The following is a 26453-nucleotide window of genomic DNA, read 5'->3' as shown; positions in this document are numbered from 1 at the left end:
TCCTGATATTTATTAAATATCCAATTATGTTATTCTTTTAGTTATTATTAATGATGATAATAACATAATCATACAAACACTGATGTGAATTACTAATTACCCAAGAGTCTTGAAATCTTTGAGTGAATAAATATTGATCTCAACCTCCTTTTGCTTTCTTCAAAGTTAAGTGGAAGTGTGTTCCCCTCATTCCAAAGTCCCATATATGCCTCACTTCTTACTATATGACCAGTGGTATATACGGGTGCTTTGCAAATGTTGCTTCCCAGGTGGCTCAGTGGAAAGTATCCACCTGTCAATGCAGGAGCCACAGGAGATGTGGGTTCAATCCCTGGGTTGGGGAGATCTCCTGGAGGAGGAAATGGCAACCCAAGCCAGTATTCTTGCCAGGAAAATCACATGGCCAGAAGAACATGGCAGGCTACAGTCCAGGGTGTCGCGAAACGTTGGACATGACTGAGTGACTGACCACACACACACACACACACACACACACATGCATTGCAAATATTATGTAGATAAGAAGATACCACTATTCCATTATTAAAGCTGATTTGCAGTCAAGCCTGGGTGTTTCATTGCTTTTCAAAAGTTGGATGGATTTGCAGTGAAATGTGCTCTCTCTTCTAGTTCTGCCTAGTGCAGCAGCATGCAATCTGAAGAAAACTAGCTGGGGTAGACTTATTGGGTGTGCTAAATGACGTTATTCCAGAATAGCAATCTCTAGCTAAATCTGTAGACAAGCCAATAAAACGCACACACTCACTCTCATGGAAACTCACTCATGTCTCTGTGAAAACTTGCTTAATAATCAGCCTGCATTTTTTTCCCTGTTGCTTTCCCACATTCACCAACACTATCTCATGTCTAACTTTGCTGAAGCTGCTTCTAGCCAACCCTTTTATTTATCTTCCATGGAGTCAACACCACACACCCAGCTCCACCCTCACTCTCGGCTGGGAGAACTCATCCCTTACTCAAAGATCCAGGCCACTGGCATGACTTCCATCGCCCAGTCTTCTCTGTAAGCCAGGGAATCTGCCATTACCCTCACCCTTAATTCCTTATAGAAAGCTGCTCTCCTGTTCTTTAAAGTTGTTCTAATGATTCAAATCCCCATCTTCATCAGACATACTTCTATTTTAACACCTTCATCCTCTCCATCACTGGTAGTATTTCCTCACATGCAAAAACTGAAAGCTACATCTACCTCACAGAAGTGTTGTAATGTAGACTGCTGTCTTTGTTCACTCTTCTTCCTCTAACTCCTGAACAATGGCTATTTCCCAGGGTATAACTACTGAACTTCTGCTATTTTAGGCTTTTATGGTTTATAATTTTGCCTCCTCCTTTCATGTCATTCCTGATCATTTTCAAATTGTTTCTTCCTCAAGTTTCACCTTAATTCCAGGCTTGAATCACCAAATCCTAGCTACTTGACTATTCCATGCAGAAACCACACCTCCCCCACTGTGCATTTTTCCCCAAATTCCGTCATCTTTATTGTCTCTCTCTCCTATGACCCCATGTCAGTTTCTTTCATTTCTACTTGGATTTGGACTTCAGTGTTTGCTAGAATCTATGATCTGTCTTTTTACTTAAACTCTCATCTTTGTACAATATCACCTATCCAAAATGTCACCTATGACCTAAGTTTTAATAATTTCCAACGTCTTACTCCAATCTTAGTTCTCTTCCTCAATGCCTAGTCTCATTTTTACAGTTTAAGTCCTGGACATTTTCATCAATTAAACTTATGGTATAAAATTATCTTTGGTTAACGTAGTCTCATATTTTACCTCCACTAAACTATTCCCCATCCTCCACTCCCTAAATCAGTTAACAATACTACTCTCTCTGTCACCTAGGCCAGAAACCCAGTTTTTACAATCTTTTCCTTCTTCAGCATTTAGTACGAGCAAACACCAATTTAACCTCAAGTAGCTTTCACATTTTTTAAATCAAATCCCATCATTATCACATGAACTCAGCTCTCCATCACTATGAGATGGAGGACAATGATGAAGATGAATTAGAAATAAAGCAGGAGGTAAATGCATATTTATATTTTTAAATATATATTTATATTTTTATTTGTTGAGTATATACTCCTCACTGAATGGTTGTGAAGAGTCAATAAAATCATAAATGTTGAGCACGTGAAACAGTCCCTGGCACATGGTATACATTTAAATGTTTTCATACATGATCACTATCATCACCATAGTTTTTCATACTTGGACTCTCTGAGAGCTCATCTCAGTAAACTCAACCAAACTCACTTTAAGAATCAGAGGAAGAATCAGAGGAAATGAAAATGAACAATACTCTGCTCCCCATATCCTAGAATAAACTCTGTGTCAACTAACATTCTGGAATAAAGGTATCTTTCAATTTTAACATGTTTTTGTCCCTTTTTCTTTCTTTCTTTTTTTTTTTGGTTAAGTCTTCTTGTTTATCCTGCTTTGTATTTATCCTGCTAATGTTGCTACTTTATGCTTAACTAATTTTAATGTTAGAACAAATACAAATTGGCTAGACAAAAATATTTTGCATTTATGGTTGCTTTTTCTGAGCACATGAATCTTTTACTTGTTGAAAAATATAGTACATGTTAGCCATGGTTCTAAGCTAAAGATACAGCCACCAAAGAGGGTACATTTTATTGCAGGGAAGTGCTTCCCTGGTGGCTCAGATGGTAAAGCATATGCCTACAATGCAGGAGACCTGGGTTTGATCCTTGGGTCAGGAAGATCCCCTGGAGAAGTAAATGGCAATCCACTCCAGTACTCTCGCCTGGAAAACTCCATGGATGGAGGAGCCTGGTGGGCTACAGTCCATGGGGTTGCAAAGAGTTGGACACAACTGAGTGACTTCACTTTCTTTCTTTCTTTAGGCAATAAAGAAATACACCCTCCCCACTAAAAAAAAATGGCTCCTTGTAAGATTTAAAATCTTACTTAAATCTTATTTAAAATCAGAGATTAAGACAGAGACGGGCTACTTTAGTTTGTGAGGCTACAGAAGTTATCACTGAGATGATATTTAACCTGATGATTCAATGACAAGAAGGAACAAACTGTAGAAAGTTCAGCAGACATTACCAATAGGCAGAAGTCTTATTGGGAATCAGCTTAGTATATTTGTTGGAGGGGAGGAGAGGAAGAGGGAAGGCCAAAATTATTTTGAGATTCAAATAAGCTTAGTAAATTTCCACTTGAATTTAGTACCTAATGAGTATTAGGATTTTTGTTTTATATGTAGTATGAAAATGAATTATTTACTAACTAATCAACTTGTGAAAATGAAAAATTCATGTGAAGATATCCTTTCCAGAACCTCTTATTAATCAACATTATTGTGAATTATATTGTTATATAAAAGTATTTTAATAAACATAACTCAGGAATTTACAAATCCCTAAAAATATAAACAATATTATAAGTTTTATAGTCTAGAAAGAAAGATGATGCCTAAAAGACATCTATAAAAGTCAAATGATAAACTGAAAAGAACATTTTTTTAAAAGATTAAGCATGAACATAAAACTATGAAAAGAACTCAGATTCAAGAATGAAAAACATTACTAGTTTATTAAATTTTCTTCATTTAATCCTCAAATTACTATTTTACCTATATGGAAGAGAGAAACTCAAAGCAACTTTATTACCTCACTGTACCTGAAGTTTACATATCGAAGTTTTTAAAGTAGGTTTATAATGCACCATGAATATTATCAATATCAACATGTTGTTCTTTCTTCTTAATTTCTATCCCTGCTCTATCTGCCACCCACAGCTCCAATGCCAAATCTGTTACAGTGACTGTACTAAACCTTTCATTAACCAACATGAACACATAACACCCACATAAAATCCACTCCAGGAGAGACACTTCCATAAGACCATGCACTTATAAAATATATATAGTAGCCTAATTTTCAAAATGATCTAATTTTATAATCTGAAATTTTAGGTGTGTAAATTATTTCAACTTAATTTTATAAAGTCTATATTTCTTAAATGTTCTTTTGCTTTTTTCCTTTCTTTTTATTCTCAGATTTATTATATGTTTGATATTTTTTTCTGCGTAATTTTTTTTCTCACAAACATCTGATAGGAGTTCAAAGAAAATCATCCATGTCAAGATTCTGAGATTAGTTAATACTATTTTCTTTATGTTTTTTAAACTCTATCATCAGTTCAGTTCTGTTCAGTTGATCAGTTGTGTCTGACTCTTTGCGATCCCATGAACTGCAGCACACCAGGCCTCCCTGTCCATCACCAACTCACGGAGTCCACCCAAACCCACGTCCATTGTGTCCATGTCATCCAACCATCTCATCCTCTGTCATCCCCTTCTCCTCCTACCCTCTATCTTTCCCAGCATCAGGGTCTTTTCCAATGAGTCAGCTCTCCACATCAGGTGGCCAAAGTATTGGAGTTTCAGCTTCAACATCAGTCCTTCCAATGAACACCCAGGACTGATCTTTAGGATGGACTCCTTGCAGACCAAGGGACTCTCAAGAGCCTTCTCCAACACCACAGTTCAAAAGCATCAATTCTTCAGTGCTCAGCTTTCTTTATAGTCCAACTCTCACATCCATACATGACCACTGGAAAAACCATAGCCTTGACTAGACAGACCTTTGTTGACAAAGTAGTGTCTCTGCTTTTCAATATGCTGTCTAGGTTGGTCACAACTTTCTTTCCAAGGAATTAAGCGTCTTTTAATTTCATGGCTGCAATCACCATCTACAGTGATTTTGGAGCCCAGAAAAATAGTCTATCATCAGTATTGCCTAATAAAAACTCTTTCTTCTAGTTTAACCTGTCTTCTTTCTCCTGTAGAAATTATTTTGTTTTCTTTCTATCATTATGTCTAATCAAGAAAATTAGGCCTCTGTTGAATAATGCTACATTTTTATGTGATTTGAACACCATAACTCTTAAAACCAATTTCTTATTTTCTTTTGGCTGCTAGGAAGCCTGAAGGAAAACCTGTGACTTGTTCAGTAGCTGTTTAGAATGTTTTGGCATATACTTTATACACAAATTTTCACAAATTATGTTAATCCCATTTTGAATTATATTTACTTATTTGTAGCCTATTTTCATAGTCTGGGCCCTCCTGTCCTCTAGCATGTGGTTCCAAATTCAGTTCCAACATCAGATTATGTAGTACTGTAGTAGGCATTTAGTGAAAAAAATCCATGTATAAGTGGACCTGTGCAGTTCAAACCCATGATGTTTAACGGTTCACCGTAGTAATTTTTGGAAAATCTTTTTTGTTTTCAGTAAGAGTGAAAACCAAAGCTGCGGGGAGCCGGCCTGACTGCTCAGGCCCCTTCTCGGCCCTGAGAGAGATCTAAGAGGTCCCTCTCTGTCCCGCCACCCCTGATTTATTAAAGTGCAAATTGGCCTTTCTCACCTCCCTCAAGGAAATTGCTGTAGCCACCATTTGCCCATTTTCCTGACTCTGATAAGATTATGGGGCTCCTGTGAATGGTTTATGTCTAGGTAGTCTTTAACTGATTGTAAGACGCTGGTGCCATGCTCTGTTAGAGTTGAGATAAAACTCCTGAGCTAAAACTAGTGTCTGCAGTTCTGCACGTATGCATGTCTTTGATCTAAAATTTGGTGAGTTCTGTTAGCATATATATGTATGTTACCCCTCAATAAAGTCGTCGGAATCAGTCACAAGCTGACTCTGTCCCTCTCAACCCCATCTTTCCGAGTCTTTCATTTCTCAGGTGCTCTGGTGATTGCGTCCTCTACCTGTTCGTTTTGCCGGCAGGTCCGGCACAAAGCAAGTAAATACATGGATAGATAAAACTCTATGATTGTCTCTGTTCGTTTTGCCAGGAAAAAGTTTATTTCTTCTGCCACTCATTCTGGCCAGAATCAGTTCACATTAGATCTGTGAAACTGTCTTTAAATTCCTAGATTTCTCTACAAATTCCCAGATATGTGTCTGTGGTTATAGCGATACCATGAATTGGCAAGACAGGAAGCAACTTCCTCTTTTTGTGGCAAAGTATAATTCTTGATCTCCAAAACCTACCACCAAGAAATGTGGATGTGATGAAAATTTGTTCAAGCTTTATCAATAGTTTAAGAGAACATAGGCTCTGAAGAAGGGAATGGCAACCCACTCCAGCATTCCTGCCTGGAGAATCCCCACGGACAGAGGAGCCTGGTGGGCTACAGTCCATGGGGTCGCAAAGGGTCAGACACGAATGAGCGACTAAGCACAAGGACACACATGACTTGTCTGTGACTGTATTAAAGGTCCGTACACAAAGAGGAAAACGAAGCACAGCGACCCTGCAATCCTCTCTGCTTCTCATGCCCTGTTTGCAAAGGAACTCACTTTTGAGAAACCGAAAGAATCACTGAGATGAAATGATTTCAAAATTATAAACAACCATTGAAGTGAATCATTCACCAAGGTCTGAAGTCACATGGCAAAGTTGATCATGTTGTTTAATAGGTGTTCATGTACATCTTTTGCATGTTTATATGAATTGTATGAAATTCAATAGTTTTCAAAACAATTCTCTTTCAAGCTCTTTTAGTAGACAAGATTTTACACCAATCCTCTACCTCACACTCAATTTTTTAGTGCACAATATACAACTTGCATTACATTGATCAGAGATTTAAAGAGGACAGGTGAATTTCAGTATAAATTTTCAGCATAAATATAACAGCATTTATAAATGTGCCTTCCAAAGTGTTCAACTGTGGAGATGGTTAAACATATCTATCAATAGAATAACAAAATAGCCCTGTTAAATAAAACTATTTACCCATACTCTTCCTGAAGAGTTTAGAAGCTCAAAGGATCAGCTGAAGTTCAATGCCCTTTTATGTGTTTTGAAACTAATCACATTTTATTTGCAATCTTATCAGCATCTCATTTTTCCCTCACTGATGTATCAAGTGTAATACACTCCAATAATGTCAAGTACATGCTTGGTCAATAACCCTCCCCCCAAAAAAGCTGTGATACAAAGAAATTTGGCTTACTATACTACTCAATTAGCTAAATTTGTCTAAACTCTTTCCAAAATCTAGAGAATAGGCATAGAATGGAATAATTACATGGTGTTTATACATGTATAATCATCAGATTATTACTTCACGCTTAGTTTCATTTCTTTAAGAAAAAGAAAGTAGATTCAAAAACAGCTCCAGCCTTTTAAATATATGGAACATATTTTAATTGCATTATTAATAATAATGCTTAAGTAATCAAGTCATCCTGTAGGTATGTATCACCGTTTCTTCAAGAAGGTTTTACAGTAACTTTAATAGAAACTTAAAATGTTTCCCTTTAAATCAATTTCAGTGCCATAAAATATCATTTAAATCAAAAGGATTAAACTTTGTATTTCAGATCATTTCAGTCTAAGAACAAACTAAATTTCAGAGTGTCTGAGCATTGGTTTTTCCCCAATAGCAGGTCTTAATTGAGTTCTACATTATTAACTGCTTTTGTTACCTTTCATTCAAATATGTCACTTGCTCTTTTATTTCTAAGAAGGTAAAGATCCTATTTCCACTTAGAAAGACAAGAAAAAAGAGCTGCTCAGTGCAGTTATGTTAATTTCCTTGTTCTTTAGTCACTAAGTCATGCCCAACTCTTTAAGACCCCATGGACTTTAGCCTGCCAGTCTCCACTGTCCATGGAATTTCTCAGGTAAGAATTTGGGATTGCGTTGCCATTCCCTTCTACCGGGGATCTTCCAGACCCAGATATCGAACCCACATCCCCTGCATTGACAGGCAGATAGATTGTTTACTACTGAGCCACCAAGGAAGCTCATTAACTTCCTTAACTATTTCTTATGTCTGACTTCGGAGTTCATATTCTAATTTTATTTGCCTGTTCCAAGGGTTCTTTGCCTTGCACTTCTGAAAAGTCCCCAAGCCATGCATTTTTGCCTACATACTTTGTGGTCAGACTCACCTGGAATTTCATGCTTTCACATTCTCTACAATTTTATTTCCTCAAGATTTTGTCCTTAGATTACAAGGCCTCTCCAGTAGAACTTCTGGAAGTTTCAACTCCAAAATGTCCTGTGGCCTCAATATCTAAATTTCAATTCCAAAGTGTCTCAAGTCTACCAACCTCTTACTCAGAGCAACTGAAAGCTTCCTCCAGGAATGCAAATGGTTAAACAAGAGCTCTATGCATTTGTCATAACTGAAAATGCTATTAAAATTCAAGTGGGTGGGAAGGAAGATTCACAAACTAGTGAGTTCTCTTTGGAGTTTTACAAAGATTTCAAAGCACTCACAGGCATGGTTTATGATGATGAATGTGAGATACTTTTCCCACCATAGAGAGTAAACAGACACACCAAACCAGTCTAACTGGTTGGGGTATACAGTACTGCTGCCCTTCGGCTGCAACTTAGAAACACAGACAGAAGTTCAGACATTAAGGCATCTTCCCACCTGGATTTTTTCCTTATACTAGCCAGACAGAAAAAGTATAATTTCTAAAGAAATGGCTGAAACATGGAGAAACATTTTTTGCATGTGCCTATGGAATTTCATTGGAAGGACTGATGCTGAAGCTGAAACTCCAATACTTTGGCCACCTCATGTGAAGAGTTGACTCATTGGAAAAGACCCTGATGCTGGGAGGGATTGGGGGCAGGAGGAGAAGGGGATGACAGAGGATGAGATGGCTGGATGGCATCACCAACTTTATGGGCATGAGTCTGAGTAAACTCCGGGAGTTTGTGATGGACAGGGAGGCCTGGAGTGCTGCAATTCATGGGGTTGCAAAGAGTCAGACACGACTGAGCGACTGAACTGAAGTGAACTGATGGAATTTCAAGCTAATTCCTCCTTGGGATGAACGTTAATATATGTCTCAAGAGCCTAAGTAACTTTTATGTAGTCAAGAGAATACCCAAGCTTGTATGCCTGGATGGACCAGTCATTTAAAAGTCAGGCTGAACACTGGATAGTGATTTACAGGTCATACCACACAGGCTAAAATATGTCAATATGGAAAGCATTTTTAAGCCTAAATTTCCTTCTTTAAAAAGTAAATACTCCTGGAAAACAATGTGCCAAATCCCTCCATCAAATTATAGGATTTAGGCAGCTAGGGTGGAGACTTGGGTTCTGGCAACTGCTTCTGAGGAACTAAGGACAATTTTTGTATCTTCAAAGGATCTCCGTTCCTCTACAAAGTAAAAATATTGGACTTAAGGTCCTCTATACTCTCTCTCTACCTTGAAAATGTTAATCTTCTACAGATTTCTTTACCCTGGTTCTGACAGCCAGATTCTCCCTCAGAGGGTTGGAGAAGAGCTCTCCTCTCTGCTGACAGCAACCTAAAACTGGCCTTGCATTTGAAAGGGTCTAGCCAAACTTCTGAACTTAGAAACGTCTTTCCCACAGAGTTCTAGTCTTTTGTAGTCTTTAGAATAGGGTGTTCCTAAACCTAGAGTACTTTGGCCACCTGATGCGAAGAGTTGACTCATTGGAAAAGACCCTGATGCTGGGAGGGATTGGGGACAGGAGGAGCAGGGGACGACAGAGGATGAGATGGTTGGATGGCATCACCGACTCTATGGACATGAGTTTGAGTAAACTCCGGGAGTTGGTGATGGACAGGGAGACCTGGCGTGCTGCGATTCATGGGGTCACATAGAGTTGGACAAGACTGAGTGACTGAACTGAACTGAACTGAACTGAAACCTAGAGAACAAAGAACTGAGGTAAGAAAAAGGACTTTAATTAGAGGGTGTTCAAAAACATCCAAGGAGCTGATAAGCAGGCAGTTTGAGAGCAGAGGGTGTGTTAAGTAGCTCAGAGGAAACTCCACTCAAAGAGATCCCCTCTCACAAGATTGTTCTGGCACTGAACTCAAGAGATTCCTGTTATTAAAATAGTTCCAAGGATAAATCATATCCTTTACAAATGGCTTCCCTGGTAGCTCAGTGGTGAAGAATCTGCCTGACAATGCAGCAGACATGGGTTCCATCCCTGGGTTGGGAAGATCCCCTGGAGAAGGAAATGGCAACCCACTCCAGTATTCTTGCTGAGAATCCAATGGATAGAGGAGCCTGGCAGGCCACATACAGTCCAAGGAGTTGCAAAAGAGTTGGACACGACTGAATGACTAAACAACAATCCTTTACAAAAAGGCAGGTGGCCCTGGACCTGTTTGACCAAGGAAGAGGAGAAGAAAAACAAGAGCTCATGGGGCTGAATTCCTGAGGTAGGAGGGAGTCCGCAGATGAGGAACACAGCTGAGCCTTGAGAGATTATTCCCCCCACCTACTTTTTTTTAAACAATTCTGACTAGGGTCTGCCTTGCCTGTTAATGAGACACCTGGGAGAAGCAGAAAATACCTGTCCTTCCTGAGAGAGACTAGGTTAGGGTCCCTTACATGCTCAAGGATACCCTTTGGAGAAATCTTGTGTGTGTGCGTGTTAGTAGCTTAGTTGTGTCTGACTCTTTGTGACCCTCAGGGACTGTAGCCCTCCAGGATCTTCTGTCTATGGAATTCTCCAGCCACGAATACTGGAGTGGGTAGCCATTCCCATCTCCCCAGGATCTTCCAGACCTGGGAATCGAACCTGGGTCTCCAGGATTGTAGAGAAACCTTATCCTAAGTCAATTTCCAAATAACTCCCTGCCAAGAAGGGAGTTGCCACCATCCTGTCATCTCAGCCATGGCCATTCACTACTGTCACAGACTGACAATTTGCCACTCAGTGGTACATGTGCTTACAGATATTATGTAAGGAAATGCTGCTTCCTTTCCTTAGCAAATAACAATGAAAAAACGCACTCATCCCTATTCCTGATGCCATATTATTTGTACATTTTATTTTATTTTCAAAAATTAGAAAACATTTTTTAGTATTCTCTTCTACCCAAGATAATTCTATTTTATGAATCCAGAGAATATATGGACCTTCATGTATGAAGGTTTTACATAATTGTCTGTTGAGTTAACTTTATCACTGAGGCTAAAAGGGAGAGATTGCTTCTTAGGTTAGAAAAGATAATTGAAATCTGTTCACATTAAGCCAAAGATAACTTTGGAAAGATTTCACTCACCTTCAGGAAAAGATAGATTCCCAATATCATTGGAAACATTAAATGTTGATAGCTTATGGGCTCTTAATCAGGACATAATCTACCAGCAACTTGGGTATAATAATGGTCAGAGGCCTACAGGATATAGTGCTAAAATGAATAATCTTTGACAGTGTCTATGGCTAGCCCTTCAAGTTGTAACTAGAGATGGCCCAGTGAGTCTAGATAATCTAGATACATACAATGGCCTTAGAAAACCATTATTCAAAACATACGATGGAGTTCTAATGATAATCTATCATTTATTAAGTACTTACTATCTTCATAGCCAAAACATTTAAATCATCTATAGGCTAAATGTACAAAACATCTGAATATAGTCATTTCTGTTAAAGAATACTTATTTGTGAGCAGAGCTGATTATAAGCAGTATTATTTTAGAGAACTTCAGAATCTCTATAAATGCTATTAAGTCAAAAGAAAAATTTAACAACATTTCAAAATGCATTTTTCATTTACTTTGATAATTTTAAAACTCAAGCTCAGATATAAGACTGATTATGGCACAGAAAATAGAATACTGTTAGAGCAATCCATAAATAAAGACTCCTGGATATATCTTGGTTTGTTATTAGACAACCTTAGCAAAATCTCTTACCTTCACACATACAAATAAAGGCAAAAATTATTCTCACTGTGTTTTCCTTTATAATTAAAACAAGATCCAGAAGTAATTTCAAACTAATGAAGCACCTTGTTTCTCATTAATTCTCACTGATTAATAGGTTCACTGAATAATCTTAAGGCAAATATGTCTAGAATGGAAGCATTTCAACACTCCAAGAAGAGAGATCTGAACTATTTGTAGACCTACCAAGGATGCATTTCAACTCAGATAAGATCAGAAGAGAACACATTCCTTATTGAAAAGTTTAAGCAGAGTGCACAACGGAAAATACCCCAGGATAGAACTGATCTCACAAGTATTCCCCAGCTACAAAAGCTTTATGAATCAAGGCACACTGTTTTCTAACTCAAACCATGACATTCAAATTATTTACCATAGCTCTTACTTTAAATTTTATGCATGCTTTTCTGATTTGTGCTAATAATTGATCTTGAAAATAACTGGAAAAACCAATATATAGGAGAAAGAGAAATTCACCCTTCACAAATGGAACATATTACCCGACTCACAACAGATATAAAAGGGTCAGTAAAAAAAGAGACAAAAAACCCCACAAAACAACAGACAATCTATGCACATTCTGGGACTCTAAAATAAGAAGCAAATATTATCCCTGATCCTGACACAAAGAGGGATGATGAGGGGACAGGAAAGCTGCCAGGGTACTCCTCAGTTTATTTCAACCCCAAACACAGACACAGATGATGTACAAGACAGGCTATGGTGGGCCTGGGGGTTGCCAAACAGTCATACACATTTGATACGAAATTATTATTATATGAACAACTCAAACAACCTAGATGCTTCCTATATACTTTCCCATGGAAAACATTACAGAAACAGATAAGGCATATGTTATAATCACGTACATTTTATCCATAAAACACAAATTATTTCATAGAGTTATACTGAATGATTCTTTTACCTTGCTGCTTTTCTTCAATAGAAAGCAATAAATAACTTTTAAAATTACTCTTTACATTAAAAGTACTTTTTAATAGCATTTTACACAGTGTTTCAATTTTTCTTTTTTTTTTACAAAATACACAGAAATAGAGATACAATTCTGGGATTTTTTTAAGCAAAGTAAGTAGAGAAAGGATTAATGAAAATACAGAAAAAAAAAAAAAAACAGGTATTCTGGAAGATTATTTAACTCTATAAAAATGGGTGATAGATATTTATAACCAAGCATGTCTATGATGGTCTTGTTATCCTCAGATGTGTTACATTTCACAGATGTAGTTATGTTTTTGGTTACATACACTTAAAGGAAAACAGGGGTTTGAGTATTCTCTTGTTGGTAAGCTTCACAAGAACATATTTAAGGAAATAAAAATATCATTATCAAGGAGACTTCTTTATAAAGACCTTGATCAAAATGTCACTAGTAAAGGTGGTAAATAATTAACAAGAGTAGACTACTAGAAATCATGGCAACAAATATGCCTTCTGCACATTTTTTTTTTTTAAAGAAACTTTCTCACTCAAAAAAGTAGAAAGTGTGATGCAACTTGTATTTGTTTCAATCAACAAGGCTAGCCACACTAGCCTGGTCAAGCCAATGTCAATAAAGCCAGTCCCTTTAAAGGACAAAGGTAAAGTAAGACCTATAAAACCAACCACACTCCCCAACCAGACACTGCCCTCTGAGACTTGTTTTCCACCTTAAAAAAGTGGTAATATTAATTACAAGGACACTTGGCTGGTAAATCCCAGAGATGGTAAAATTTGATTACAAATAAAAATCTCACAGGCAAGGACAAAAATCAATATTCTGTCAATATTGGGAAGAGTTTCACATGAAAATGGACTGGAAGTAGGTTGTACCATTTCTCCAGCAGTATAGCTCAAGTAAGATAAGGTTTTCCCTACTCCACCAAATTTGTATTTCTGTGTAGGTTGAGTAGTTGAGAAAAACGGACGAGACAGCTGCTTCTTCATAAACAATCCCCACTTGTTTCCCCACCCTCAAAGCACACCTTGAAACGCAGCAGGGGTGCACGCACGCACACACCACACACACACACACACTCTGTAATCGACACCACTTACACATCTGATTGCAACCATTTCAGAGGCTGTTGGCACTTACCTTGCAAAGCAGTATTAGGTAAACTTGCTTCATTCTCTCCCATTTTACTACTTCTGTTTAAAGGGGGCCAAGCAGCTTCAGCTGTGTCAGTTCCCCTGCAGCCGGTGACCTTCTGACTTTCCCCTGTATTCATGTAACAGTATACTACCTGCTTTCTTCTGTGAATAATTACCATTCTGCTTCCTGAGTTACCTGGGCTTGCAGGACCTGTTTTACTGTGAAGTGAGATCATATCCTTTGATCCAATGGACTGCTACTAGTGTGCGCTTCACAAAACGTGGCTTTGTTTCAATTTTGGTGTTAACTTTTAATTCCCTACTTTCGCTGTAGTCCAGAAACTTATCAATACTTCCTGCCAAAAGAGTGTCTGTACTACCACCACAGCATGGAGCAGAGCCAGTGTTTTGTTTTTTTTTAGTGCTCCCAATCTGCCTACCTTATAGAAATAAAGTAAAATTTAAAGTGAATTTTGCAATGTCCACTAAAAAAATACGGGAAAATAAGGAACACCATGGGAATTAGTTACGTGTAGGCTTTGGAGTAGCTCTAGTTCTAGCTGTGAACTAGAACTAGTTCTAGTTCTTCCTTTTCCTCCTACACCCTCTTCCTTTCCTCCCTTCACCCTCCTCTTGTCCCCTCCTTCTGAACGGAAAGAATGCAGAACCACAGCTCTGATGACACCATGTTCTGACATCAGCTGTTACTTATTAACTGAGAAACCGTAAAGAAATGAGTCCATCCAATCTTACAGCACCTCAAGGTCCTCACTGGTAAAAGAAGGGTACTGATATTTACATCGCTTTTCAACAGAAACATAGTATTAGGTTCAACTGTTCTGCCTCAAACAAAACACCTATCCCTAGCAAAGATGAGCAACACACTGGAGATTTATCTTTATTCTTTTACAAGAGAGGAAGTAGATGACAAAAATAAGTCAATTTATTTAATCCCTGTCCCCCATAAGACATCTAGAGTAAAAAACAATCTGTATTTCCTTCCTCTAGAATTCCTTGACTTTTCATCTTGGTCAGATTAGTTAAAAAAAAAAAAAAAACTCAGGCTCAAACATCTCCTAGTTTTTTTCAATCTTCAATGTAAAAATAATCTATCCATCATGTTTGCCAGCTTATTAGTGAAAAATGATTATATAAATTATGTAAACAACAGAAATGGTAAAAAAAAAAAAGTAGAATAGTTATTCTCAAAAGTTTCAGAATAAAAACAAACATCACACACACCCAAATCCTCATCACAGTTAGTTCTTCATTAACCTCTCCAGTTCTCAGTTTCTCCACCTGTAAAATGAGCTGACCATTTACTATCTAAGGCCCATTTTATTAACATGTCATAAACCTCTGATTTAAAATCCAGATTGTGGTTTGTTCTAAAATAAAGCAGTCCTTTGCCTAGTACAATTGCATGGTGTAACACACACACCAAGCTCATACTTCACCAAAAGTGACCTGAAATTGAATATTTGACAATAGAACACTATAATCATCACATTCTGACTTCCCCATAAGAGGAGAAATACATATATCAATCCTCACTCATTATGACAAAAATGGAAATGTATTAACATACCTGCCCCAGGCATCTAAAATTAGTCAACAACAGGTATAAAGTACCAATTATCTACCAGCTGAATTATGGCATGCAGGAAGTTGTTATGAAAGTAGAACAGAGACGTCTTATTTTTGAGAAGAGGTAAAACATAAAAATAAACAGAAACCTCCAAAGCTTTTGTAGCTGTGCAGAAAGTGACACAAATATACATCCAGTTACACTAAAACAGTTTCAATACTAATAAAGAGCCCTGAGTACACACACACACTCTCTCTCTCTCCTGGGCCTCCTCTGCCTAGAAAAATTCTGCCTTCATCACCTCTTCTTTGCCTAACTAATCCACATGCAGGAATTCTTCCTCAACCCAGTTCTGGTTGAGGTCTCTTCTGTGTGCTTCCAGATCCCCCTTAATAGCTCAAAACTTTTCATTCCACCATGGTTCTTACCACATTGCATTGTATGTACAGCTTAATTATTTCTGTCCTTAAAATGTGTTATGTCAGAGAGCCTTTCTGTGTTCACCACTACATTCCTAGCACCTATCACAGTTCCTAACACATACTATGCCTTCAACAAGTATTGTAAAGATGAACAAATTACTATCATCAAAAAGGGTGAAATAAAGGACCTCAAAGAAAAGAAGGACATAGATTAGCAAAGAAGATAATGGAAAATACTTAAGAGGGAAAAATGACAAATTAAATTTCAAAAATGAAAAGAGATGGGAGGAGAGAGTAGGTAGGTTTGTCTGCAAGAGCAAATAATTAAGAACTAGAAGGATCAAAGAGATGACACTTAGAAAAATTTCTGGAAAAAACAAAAGGCATGACTGACGTTAAAATAGCTTCACTGAAGGGTGAGAAAGAAACTAATATAGTTATTAAAATTATCAAAATTTTCAGAATCTTTGGGAGAAAGTTACTGGAATGAATGCATCCTCTATATCAGGGGTCCCCAGTCCCTGTTAATTATGGGCAGCACAGCAGGAGGTGGGTGGTGATGACAAACACAACTTCATCTGTATTTACAACTGCTGCCCATTGCTCACATTCCCCTTCCCCATTCATAGAAGAATTGTCTTACACAAAATCAGTCCCTGGTGCCAAAAATGTTGGGGACCACTGCTCTATATGTATAGAGACTTTGCTATAAAAACTATTATTGTATATATTATTAAAAACAATTTAGGTGACATAATAAAAAACTAACACTTCCAACCACATCACTTATCTGTATGCCCAGCATTGTATTCTAAAATGCTCCAAGAGAGAGTGAGCAAAAGAAAATGTTATGCTGTTCTCTGTCACTCATTTTGAAGATTCTACCTGGAACTACAGATTTGGAAGAAACCAATGTTACAGTTTAAATTTTTTTGTGTGTAGTTACTGAAGTGATTATTTAGGCCTGATTTTCCAGGGAAGATATATATGAAGATTTGAAAGAAAAATTATAAAGAAGTTATTCAAAGTTATAAGTGTTGGCATTGTATGCTATGGAACATGGAATTGTGTTATGTAAAGTGTTGCAATACCTGGAATAATTACACAGAAATGGTACTCATTTTCTCAGTAAATTGTATAACACAAGTAGAACAACAACTTAGTCAAAAGCATAGGTATCCATGGAGAGAAAAGGCTAGAGAGAAAAGGATTAGAACCTTTCAAAATTGCAATCCTGAAAACTATCATAGGAAGGAAATTCCAGGCTCAGCAACTAGAGTGGATTTTTGAGATTATAGTTCCAAGAACCAGGTAGATGTGCTTGCAAGGTATCAGAGTATGTTCCCTTCAAATATGCTCTCTAAAATATGGATTATTTTGAACAAAAGACACCTGAGAATGAGCAGACTCAAGAAAAGCTCTTTCCTTCCCCCTTACTCTCTAAAAATAAGAGTATACATTTCCCCTTTTGTAAGGGAAACTTAAATTTATACAGGAAATTTTTCATTTGTAAAAATGTCTTCCTACCAGGAAGAAAACCAGTGGAGACAACTCTTATCACCAGAGAAACTCATCTGCATAAAATATAGCCCTTATTTATCACATATTGTTGGTTGGTTGCAGCCAAGAATTTCTGGGGTGATTCTGACCCTCAAAGCTGCCAAATATTTTTGAGTTCTAGGTAAGCAGAGGGAGGGGTGGGGAACAGTACATTCTGTAGGAAAACAATGGGTAATGATAAACAAGATTTTCTTATGTTTGGGTGTGCTGGTCTAACACATTCTACCCCATCTTTTCTGGATTTGGGTATTACCATCCACCCAGTTGCCCTAAATGAAAATTTAGGATTTATCCTTACTACTTACCTCTCCCACTCCCCAAATAGTCACTAAGTGCTATCAATAACATTGAAATCCACTTCCTTAAATTTCTATTTCCTTTAGGTGAGGCCATTGTCAAGTCTTGCCAACATAGTAACTCCCTACAAACGAATTCTTCCTTTCCTCTAATCCATCCTTTCTATATCTGCCATGATTTTCCTAAAACATAGCCATCCTATTTCCATGTTCACATATGTTCACTGCCCCTTGTCATGTGTGCGTGCTTAGTCGCTTAGTCCTGTCCAACTCTGCGGCCCTTTGAACTGTAGCCCACCAGGCTCCTCTGTCCATGAGATTCATTTTCAGGCAAGAATACTGGAGTGGGTTGCCATTTCCTCCTTCAGAGGATCTTCCTGACCCAGGAATTGAACCTGTGTCTCCTGTATCTCCTACATTGCAGGCAGATTCTTGACCTGCTAAGCCATTGGAGGAGCACAATCAATAATGTCACTCCTTTATCACCATAATTTTTCATCCTCATTAACCCTCCAGTAACACGTAATTCATTTAAATCAGGCTTCTCTGATATCCCCAAATTTACTTGAAACTGTAATTCTAAATGGTTGAATACATAATATATACACATGTGCCTCTCTATATATGTGACATAAAATAATGTTGGTCAAGAAAATTAAGGCCTACTCAGTGCTTTGTCGGAGAAGGCAATGGCACTTCAGTACTCTTGCCTGGAAAATCCCATGGATGGTAGGCTGCAGTCCATGGGGTTGCTAAGAGTCGGGCATGATTGAGCAACTTCACTTTCACTTTTCACTTTCATGCATTGGAGAAGGAAATGGCAACCCACTCCAGTGTTCTTGCCTGGAGAATCCCAGGGACAGAGGAGCCTAGTGGGCTGCCGTCTATGGGGTCACACAGAGTCGGACACAACTGAAGTGACTTAGCAGCAGCAGCAGTGCTTTGTATTAGGATTGACTGGTGGACAAAAGTATTCTTTTAATACTACTATAACTAAATGTTTATTTCTCTATCATCTTATTTCATAAAATTGCATACAGACTCTTAAGAGAATTAATACTGATTGAGAACAAAGAAAGTAACTATCTCCTTCAGTAGTAAGAAGCATCCATTAACAAGGAAACAAGATAAGCTGTAATTAATAGCAAGGAGAGTATTATCATTATAATGATCTTTCCACTACAGTGTTATTAAACAAAGAAGCCAAGGAACTATATAAATTATATGCTAATACACACATACACACACACACAACAGGTTGCTTAACAGCTACTTATGGTTTATAAGTTGCTTCACATAATTAAAACATACAATGACTCATATAAAATTAACAGACATATGAAGATGCCAAGCTGAAAGTCAGGTAGGAGTGATATTACAAAGCAGTCTAATTTGCTGCTGGGAACAACGCTATTTCAGACTGTGGAAGAGCTAGTAACAAAATACTGAATATAAGCTTGTAATCACAGTGTACCATGATTTATGTACTTTTTATGAGGATCCCATGAAATCCTGGCTTAAATGCAAGAAAGTTTTTAAATGATATACCCCTGTTAGCACTCTCTCCCTTATCCAGAGAATTCTACTTATAGTAGGAAGATTAGCTGTGACAGCCATCTAAGTATCATCTGAAAAAGGGAAAACAGTTAAGAAAAGTTTAACTGTATATTTAATATTATTATCATGGAACTAAAAATGAAGGGTACACACACACACACATTTAACTAATCTACATATTATCACCTGTTATTCCACAATTTCTGGCAAAACTCTCTCAAGAGGGACCTAAAGAAAAGTATTAAAGCAAAAGAATATGCATGCTAACTGTCTGATACTGCATAGAACAGTCAATTAATCAACTTGAGAATCTTAGGGCATGTTAAAAATCTACAATAAAGCTAGAAAAAACATCTATAGCTAAAACCCTTGGTGTTAATAGAAACACCAAGGTGACAGAATGATTTATCTCTGTCATCTTTTTAAAATGTAATGAAAATGCTTAAATAGTAGGTTTAGTTGGACATAATGTTATTTCCTCAAAATGCACTGCAATGACCAGTCCTGAAAACAGAAGCTTCATCTCCATGACAAAGAGCAACCTAAAACAGCTCCAATAATATTAAAAAGTACAGCCCATTTATGCTGAGGTAAAAATAACTTCCAGTCTTCAGCCTCTTCACTCTAACCTCAAAAAAAGAAGGAAAAAAAAAAAAGAGCAATTAATGACAACTGTGCTCTGTGTGTGTGTGTGTGTGTGTGTGTGTGTGTGTGTGTTAGTTGCTCAGTCGTGTCTGACTCTTTGTGGCTCCATGGACTGTAGCCCACCAGGCTCCTCTGTCCAAGGGTTTCCCGAGCAAGAATGCTGGAGTGGGTTGCCATTCCCTTCTCCTGAGGTCTTCCCGACCCAGGGATTGAACCCGGGATTCTCTGTGTTGCAGGCAGATTCTTTACCTTCTGAGCTACAAGGCTACAAGGGAAGACTGTGCTATAGGAACTTGGCAAATACTAGCTAAATGAAAAAAAAAAAACAAAAAACCATTTAACAGTTGTTCAGGGGGAAACAACTTTCTCTTCTAGGGTGATGCTGGGGTAAATGTGAGGTTTCTTAGTCTTTAGAAACATTCCGTTCCTCTCACTTAGTATCTTAAAGTATTAATAGTAGATGAGCATGTCCAAAATAAACACAGTAACTATAAAAATCACTTATCAAAATTAACACAAAGTGCTTTGGTTTCAAATTATGAAATATCAACAAAAGCAGTAGTCAACAAGAACAAATTAATTATGAGGGATCAAAGAAAAGTTTATCTCCTTTCTTTTTTAATCTCTTCTTTCTTTTCTTCTTCTATTTATATATTTACTGAATAAAGTCAAAGTGGCATAACAAGTTTCCTAGAAAAATAATTCCAGGAGAACTACTTTTGTTCAACATCACAATGGGCCACTCACTACTTTCTACAGGGAATGTTTTCTTTCTGAAAGCTCCTCTTCTACTTTCCTGCTGACTGCCTGCCAGCTAGCATTGTTAGAGAAAAGGAGGAGATGAAGGATTAAAGTCTCTAACCTCTATCTACCCCCCAGTAGCTAGTATTTAAAATAGACTTTCCCTGAAGTGAATGACTGCTGTCTTTCCTATGGTGACCAGATTTACAAAGTGAGAAGAAGAAAAAAAAAAGAGAAAAAATGAGGAGAGATTAACATAGATTCTTTGGACTGATTTTTTTTTCCCCCAGAATTATAGATTAAATAGGAAAAAGTCCATAAAAAAAAAATAATCCTAGGATGATGCTGAAAATATGGTATTTTATCACCTTGGGCAACAAGGAATTAACATGTGAGCAATTTTAAGAATGAATAAATAGAAAAATAGAGATAGACATACAATTGCAAAAGGTAGCTTTAAATAATTATCTCATCATGTTCCGCCCATGTTCCTCCCACCTCTTCTAAAACCTTTCACTTCAGTTCCGTTTAGTCACTCAGTCGTGTCCAGCTCTTTGTGACCCCATGAATCGCAGCACACCAGGCCTCCCTGTCCATCACCAACTCCCGGAGTTTACTCAAACTCATGTCTATGGAGTCACTGATGCCATCCAACCATCTCATCCTCTGTCGTCCCCTTCTCCTCCTGCCCCCAATCCCTCTCAGGATCAGGGTCTTTTCAAATGAGTCAACTCTTCGCATGAGGTGGCCAGAGTATTGGAGTTTCAGCTTCAACATCAGTCCTTTCAATGAACACTCAGGACTGATCTCCTTTAGGATGGACTGGTTGGATCTCCTTGCAGTCCAAGGGACTCTCAAGAGCCTTCTCCAAACACCACAGTTCGAAAACATCAATTCTTCGGTGCTCAGCTTTCTTCACAGTCCAAATCTCACATCCATTCATGACCACTGGAAAAACCATAGCCTTGACTAGACAGACCTTTGCTGGCAGAGTAATGTCTCTGCTTTTTCATATGCTGTCTAGGTTGGTCACAACTTTCCTTCCAAGGAGTAAGCGTCTTTTAATTTCATGGCTGCAGTCACCATCTGCAGTGATTTTGGAGCCCCCAAAAATAAAGTCTGACACTGTTTCCACTGTTTCCGCATCTGCCTCCTTTCTTCTATCAACTAATTTTTATTTCCTCAGTGTTTTTAAAAATACACAGGGTGAATATGACCTTGTCTTCCAATTCTCTAGGCACACATCTAGTGCACTTCTTAGTTGATGTTTTTAAGCCTGCCTCAGGCTTCCCAGGTGTCCCTAGTGGTAAAGAACCCGCCTGCCAACACAGGAGACATAAGACACAGGTTCTATCCTGAGGTTGGGAAGATCTCCTGGAGGAGGAAAGAGCAACCCACTCCAGTGTTCTTGCCTGGGAAATCCCATGGACAGAGGAGCCTGGCAGGCTACAGTCCATGGGGTCGCAAAGAGTTGGACATGACTGAAGCAACTTAGCACACACTCAGACCTGCCATATTTATAAGAATTTAATAAATGCTTGATGATTGTTTAATTGAAAACATAGCACAATTATATTTCATCTTTCTCCAAAAAACTTTAAAATAGAATGTATTTAAAAAAATAAATAAAATAGAATTAATAAAGAGCATAAAGGAGATAATTAATTCACAGTGTTTCTAGTGTTACTGCTTCCCTCTGAAGAGGCCAGAATATGCCAGGTTCAAAATGCCACTTTAGCATAAGGATTGCTTTCAGTTGAAGGCAATCAACTCTCCGCCTTCTCCTTTTCTATTTAAAAGCAAGACTTAAGTGTCATGGTGTCTCCCTCTCCCTCACCAGGAAGAGAAAAGAGAACTACTCTGGAGACAACTCTAGGCACCAGAGCAGACTTTATATTGCTTTTCTCTATTTTTGACAGTTTTCTATTCTTTTGAATTCTATTCATATCTATGTTATTTATTCCTTTAGTTAATTTGAATTTTAAAAGTCTACAACACTGATTTTTTTTTTTTTTTACAACTCAGTTACACCTCAGAGTTTTATTTGGTGAACAGAGGATAGTACACCCCCAAGACATGAGGGTGGGCCAACCACAAAGGAAAATCCTACAACACTCATTTTAGTTGCCTTTTTTTAAAAAAATAAAGCACTAAAGCCATAAATTTCCTTCTAACCACTGACTTACCTGTATCCCACAAGTTATGACAGGTTTATGTGTTCACTATAATTTAGTTTAGCATATGTTCTAATTTCCCAAAAATGTATTATTTGACTCAGGCTTATTTAGAAGTATATTAACTTCAAGATTTTCCTGGTATCTTTCTGTTATTGATTTCTACTTAACACCACTGATAAAGAATACACTCTGTCATTTCAATTTTTAAAATTGATTGAGATGTGTTTTGCGGTCCTGCACAAGGTCTATCTTGGTGAATGTTCTGTGCACATTGAAAAAGAACATGTAATTTGATTCTTGACTTCAATGTTCTAAATATTTTATCTATTTTTAGTATCAATTACTGAGAGAGAGGTGATAGTATTGTATCTTCAAGTAGAGTTGTGGATTATTTTTTTTCTTTTTAGTTCTGCAAGTGTTAATTTATGTATCTTGATGCTTTATTATTGGGTGAAAACACATTTAGGATTTTTATATCCTCTGATAAATTGACTTTGTCATTATAAAACGGCCTTCTGTTAATAAAATTTCTTGTTCTAAATTCTACTTTATCTGATATTTATTGTTTTCATAGTGTGCCCTCTTCTATTTTTTAATGTTTTTTATCTTTAAAGTGAAATCTCTTTCAAATAGTATAAAGTGGGAATGCCTTTTTTTTGACAATCCAGATTAATAGTCTTTTCCCTCTAATTGTAATATTATGTTACATGAATGTAATTATCAATATAGTTGTATTTAATTCTACCATTTTGCTATTTGTTTTCAATTAGCTGCATTTGTCCTTTTTTTCTTTCGCCTTGAGTATATATGTCTTAGGACCCCAATTCAGCTGTACTACTTGCTTCTTAGCAATTTTTTTTTTCTGTATCTTAATTTCTTGATTTTTTTCTCTCCTCTCTGACTCTCTCGTTGCTTGAGGTTTTACAATATTCAACTTAAAATTATCACCAGTTACCTTAAAATAGTATATAATTTCACAAATAAGAGACTGATACCGGTATACTACCATTTCCCCCTCCTGTCCTTTGTGATTATGATATCATACATTTTTTACGACATATGTTATAAACCTTCTCAAAAAACAGTTACTGTCTTTGTTTTAGCTAGTCCATTATTCTTTAAATATATTAAAAGTGAGTGAAAATATTTTCTTATATTTACCTACATATTCACCAATTTTATGCTCTTTGTGTAGATTCTAGTTCCGTTTTCTTACTTCCTGAAAAATTCCCTTAAAACTTTCTTTTATTTCTTGTATGCTGATGATGAGTTCTTTCAGTTTTGGTTAGCCTGAAAAAATGTTTACTTAGCACTTATTCTTCAAAAGTATTTTTTCTGCACATTGAATTTCTAGATTGATATGTCTTTTTCTTTCAGCATGCTAAAAGATTTTTCCCTTGCCATCGGGTTTAGATAGTTTCTGACAAGAAGTCTATGGTTTTTCTTAACCTTTCTCTATTGTATGCCATGTGTCTTTTGCGTCTTGCTGTCTTCATTTTCTTTGTCATTCATTATTTTCGTTTGATTTGATTTTTACATCATTGTGTGATTTTCTTTATCATGCTTTGAGTTTGCTGAGTTTCTTGAGTTTGTCAGTTTAGAATATTCACCAAAATCTAAAAAATTCTGCCATTAATTGCTGTCTTTAAATATCTGTCTCTCCTCTCTTCAGGCTTCTTTCCTCTGGGACTCTTATTATAGATATGGTATAAATAAACATATAGATAACATAAAGATACAAATATACAGGTATAGATATTCAGCAAGTCACTGAAGCTCTGTTAATATTTTTCAGTCCTTTTTCTTTTGTACTTATGTTTAAATAGTTTCTTTTGTTATAACTCTATGTTAACTAATGGTTTCTTCTGCAGTGTCTATTCTACTATAACTACTATACAGGGAAATTTTCATTTCTTATATATATATTTTTTTCTTATTTGAAAGTTCTATTTGGAACTTCTAACATTTTTAACATTCTAACATTTTTATATCTTCCATTTTTTCCTCATTAGTTTCATGTTTGTCTTTATATCATTGTGCACATATAAATATATAACAGTAGTTTTAAAATTATCTGCTAATTTTATCATTTTGGGTCTATTTCTATTAGTTAATTTTCTCTTGATTATGAGTCTTAATTTTCTGTTTCTTTGCATGTCTAGTAATTTTTGAGTGGATGCAGAACATTTTGACTATGTCACTTGTATGTACATTGTTGAGTGATGAATTTTGTTGTACTTCTTTAAAAATGTTGGACTTTGTCTAAAAGGGCTGTTATTTGTAGATCAGCCTATCATTTTGAGAATGTTTTTTAATTTTTGAAGGCAGCCCTAGAGAAGCCGTTACTCTAGAACTACTTTAGCAACACCACTAAGGTATATGACACTTTAGATACCTTGAACAGTCAACAGGTCTCCCTACTCTTGTTGGTGGGAAGATGAATGATTCCTAGCCCTGTGTAAACTCTAGAAATTGTCCAATTTAGAGCTCTTTTGGAATTGTAATTGCCCAATGGGATACTCTTTGTGCTACATCATGTAATTTCACCTTTTATTCTGATTGTTTTTTGTTGTTGTTTTTCAGTAGCTCAGTCCTGTCTAACTCTTGGCAACCCCATGAACTGCAGCACGCTAGGCTTCTTTGTCCTTCACTATCTCCCAGAGCTTGATCAAACTCATGTCCATTGAGTCAGTGATGCCATCCAATCATCTTATCCTCTGTTGCCCCCTTCTCCTCCTGCCCTCAGTCTTTCCTAGCATCAGGGTCTTTTCCAATGAGTCAGCTCTTCGTGTCAATTGGCCAAAGTCTTGGAGTTTCAGCTTCAGCATCAGTCCTTCCAATAGATATTCAGGGTTAATTTTCTTTAAGATTGATTGGTTTGATTTCCTTGCTGTCCAAGGGACTCTAAGGAGTTTTCTCCAGCACCACAACTTGAAAGCATCCGTTCTTCAGTGCTCAGCCTTCTTTATGATCCAACACTCACATCCATACATGACTACTGGAAAAACCATAGCTTTGACTATATTGACCTTTGTCAGAAAAGTGATGTCTCTGTTTTAACACACTATCTAGGTTTTTCATCATTATTCTTCCAAGGAGAAAGTGTCTTTTAATTTTATGGCTTCAGTCACTTTCCACATTGATTTTGAAGTCCAAGAAAATGAAATCTGACATGGTTTACACATTTTCACCATCTGTTTGCCATGGAATGATAGGACTGGGTGCCATGATCTTAGTTTACTGAATGTTGAGGTTTAAGCTAACTTTTTCAATCTCCTCTTTCATTTTCATCAAGAGGCTCTTTAGTCCTCTTCACTTTCTGCCATTAAAGTGGTATCATCTGCCTATCTGAGGCTGTTGATATTTCATCCAGCATGGAATTTCACATGATGTACTCTGAATAGAAGTTAAATAAGCAGGGTGACAATATACAGCCTTGATGTACTCCTTTCCCAGTTTTGAACCAGTCCATTGTTCCATGTCCAGTTGTAACTGTTGTTTCTTGTCCTATTTAAAGGTTTCTCAGGAGGCAGATAATGTGTCTGGTATTACCATTTCACTAATAATATTCCACAACTTGTTGTGACCCACACAAAAACTTTAGCATAGTTA

The 26453-nt window shown here is 37.0% G+C and overlaps 1 protein-coding gene across 8 annotated transcripts in view; it reads right to left on the bottom strand.

The window, feature by feature from the left end:
- Positions 1-26453, bottom strand: part of NAALADL2 (N-acetylated alpha-linked acidic dipeptidase like 2) — a 1495786-nt gene that overhangs the window by 1068257 nt on the left and 401076 nt on the right. For 2 of the 8 annotated variants that reach the window (XM_043875323.1, XM_043875322.1), the window contains exon 1: positions 13860-18515. The exons of the other annotated variants lie outside the window; for them this stretch is intronic. In XM_043875323.1, the coding sequence (XP_043731258.1) occupies positions 13860-14091 (232 nt within the window). In that variant the 5' untranslated portion in view covers positions 14092-18515. Of the gene's footprint in view, positions 1-13859; positions 18516-26453 lie in introns of those variants that run through there. 8 annotated transcript variants of the gene reach the window in all.

This window comes from Cervus elaphus, chromosome 19 (assembly GCF_910594005.1).
Source record: "Cervus elaphus chromosome 19, mCerEla1.1, whole genome shotgun sequence".
Classification (NCBI taxonomy): Eukaryota; Metazoa; Chordata; class Mammalia; order Artiodactyla; family Cervidae; genus Cervus; species Cervus elaphus.
The sequence above is the reverse complement of the archived record's forward strand: the minus strand, read 5'-3'. Positions and strand labels throughout refer to the sequence as shown.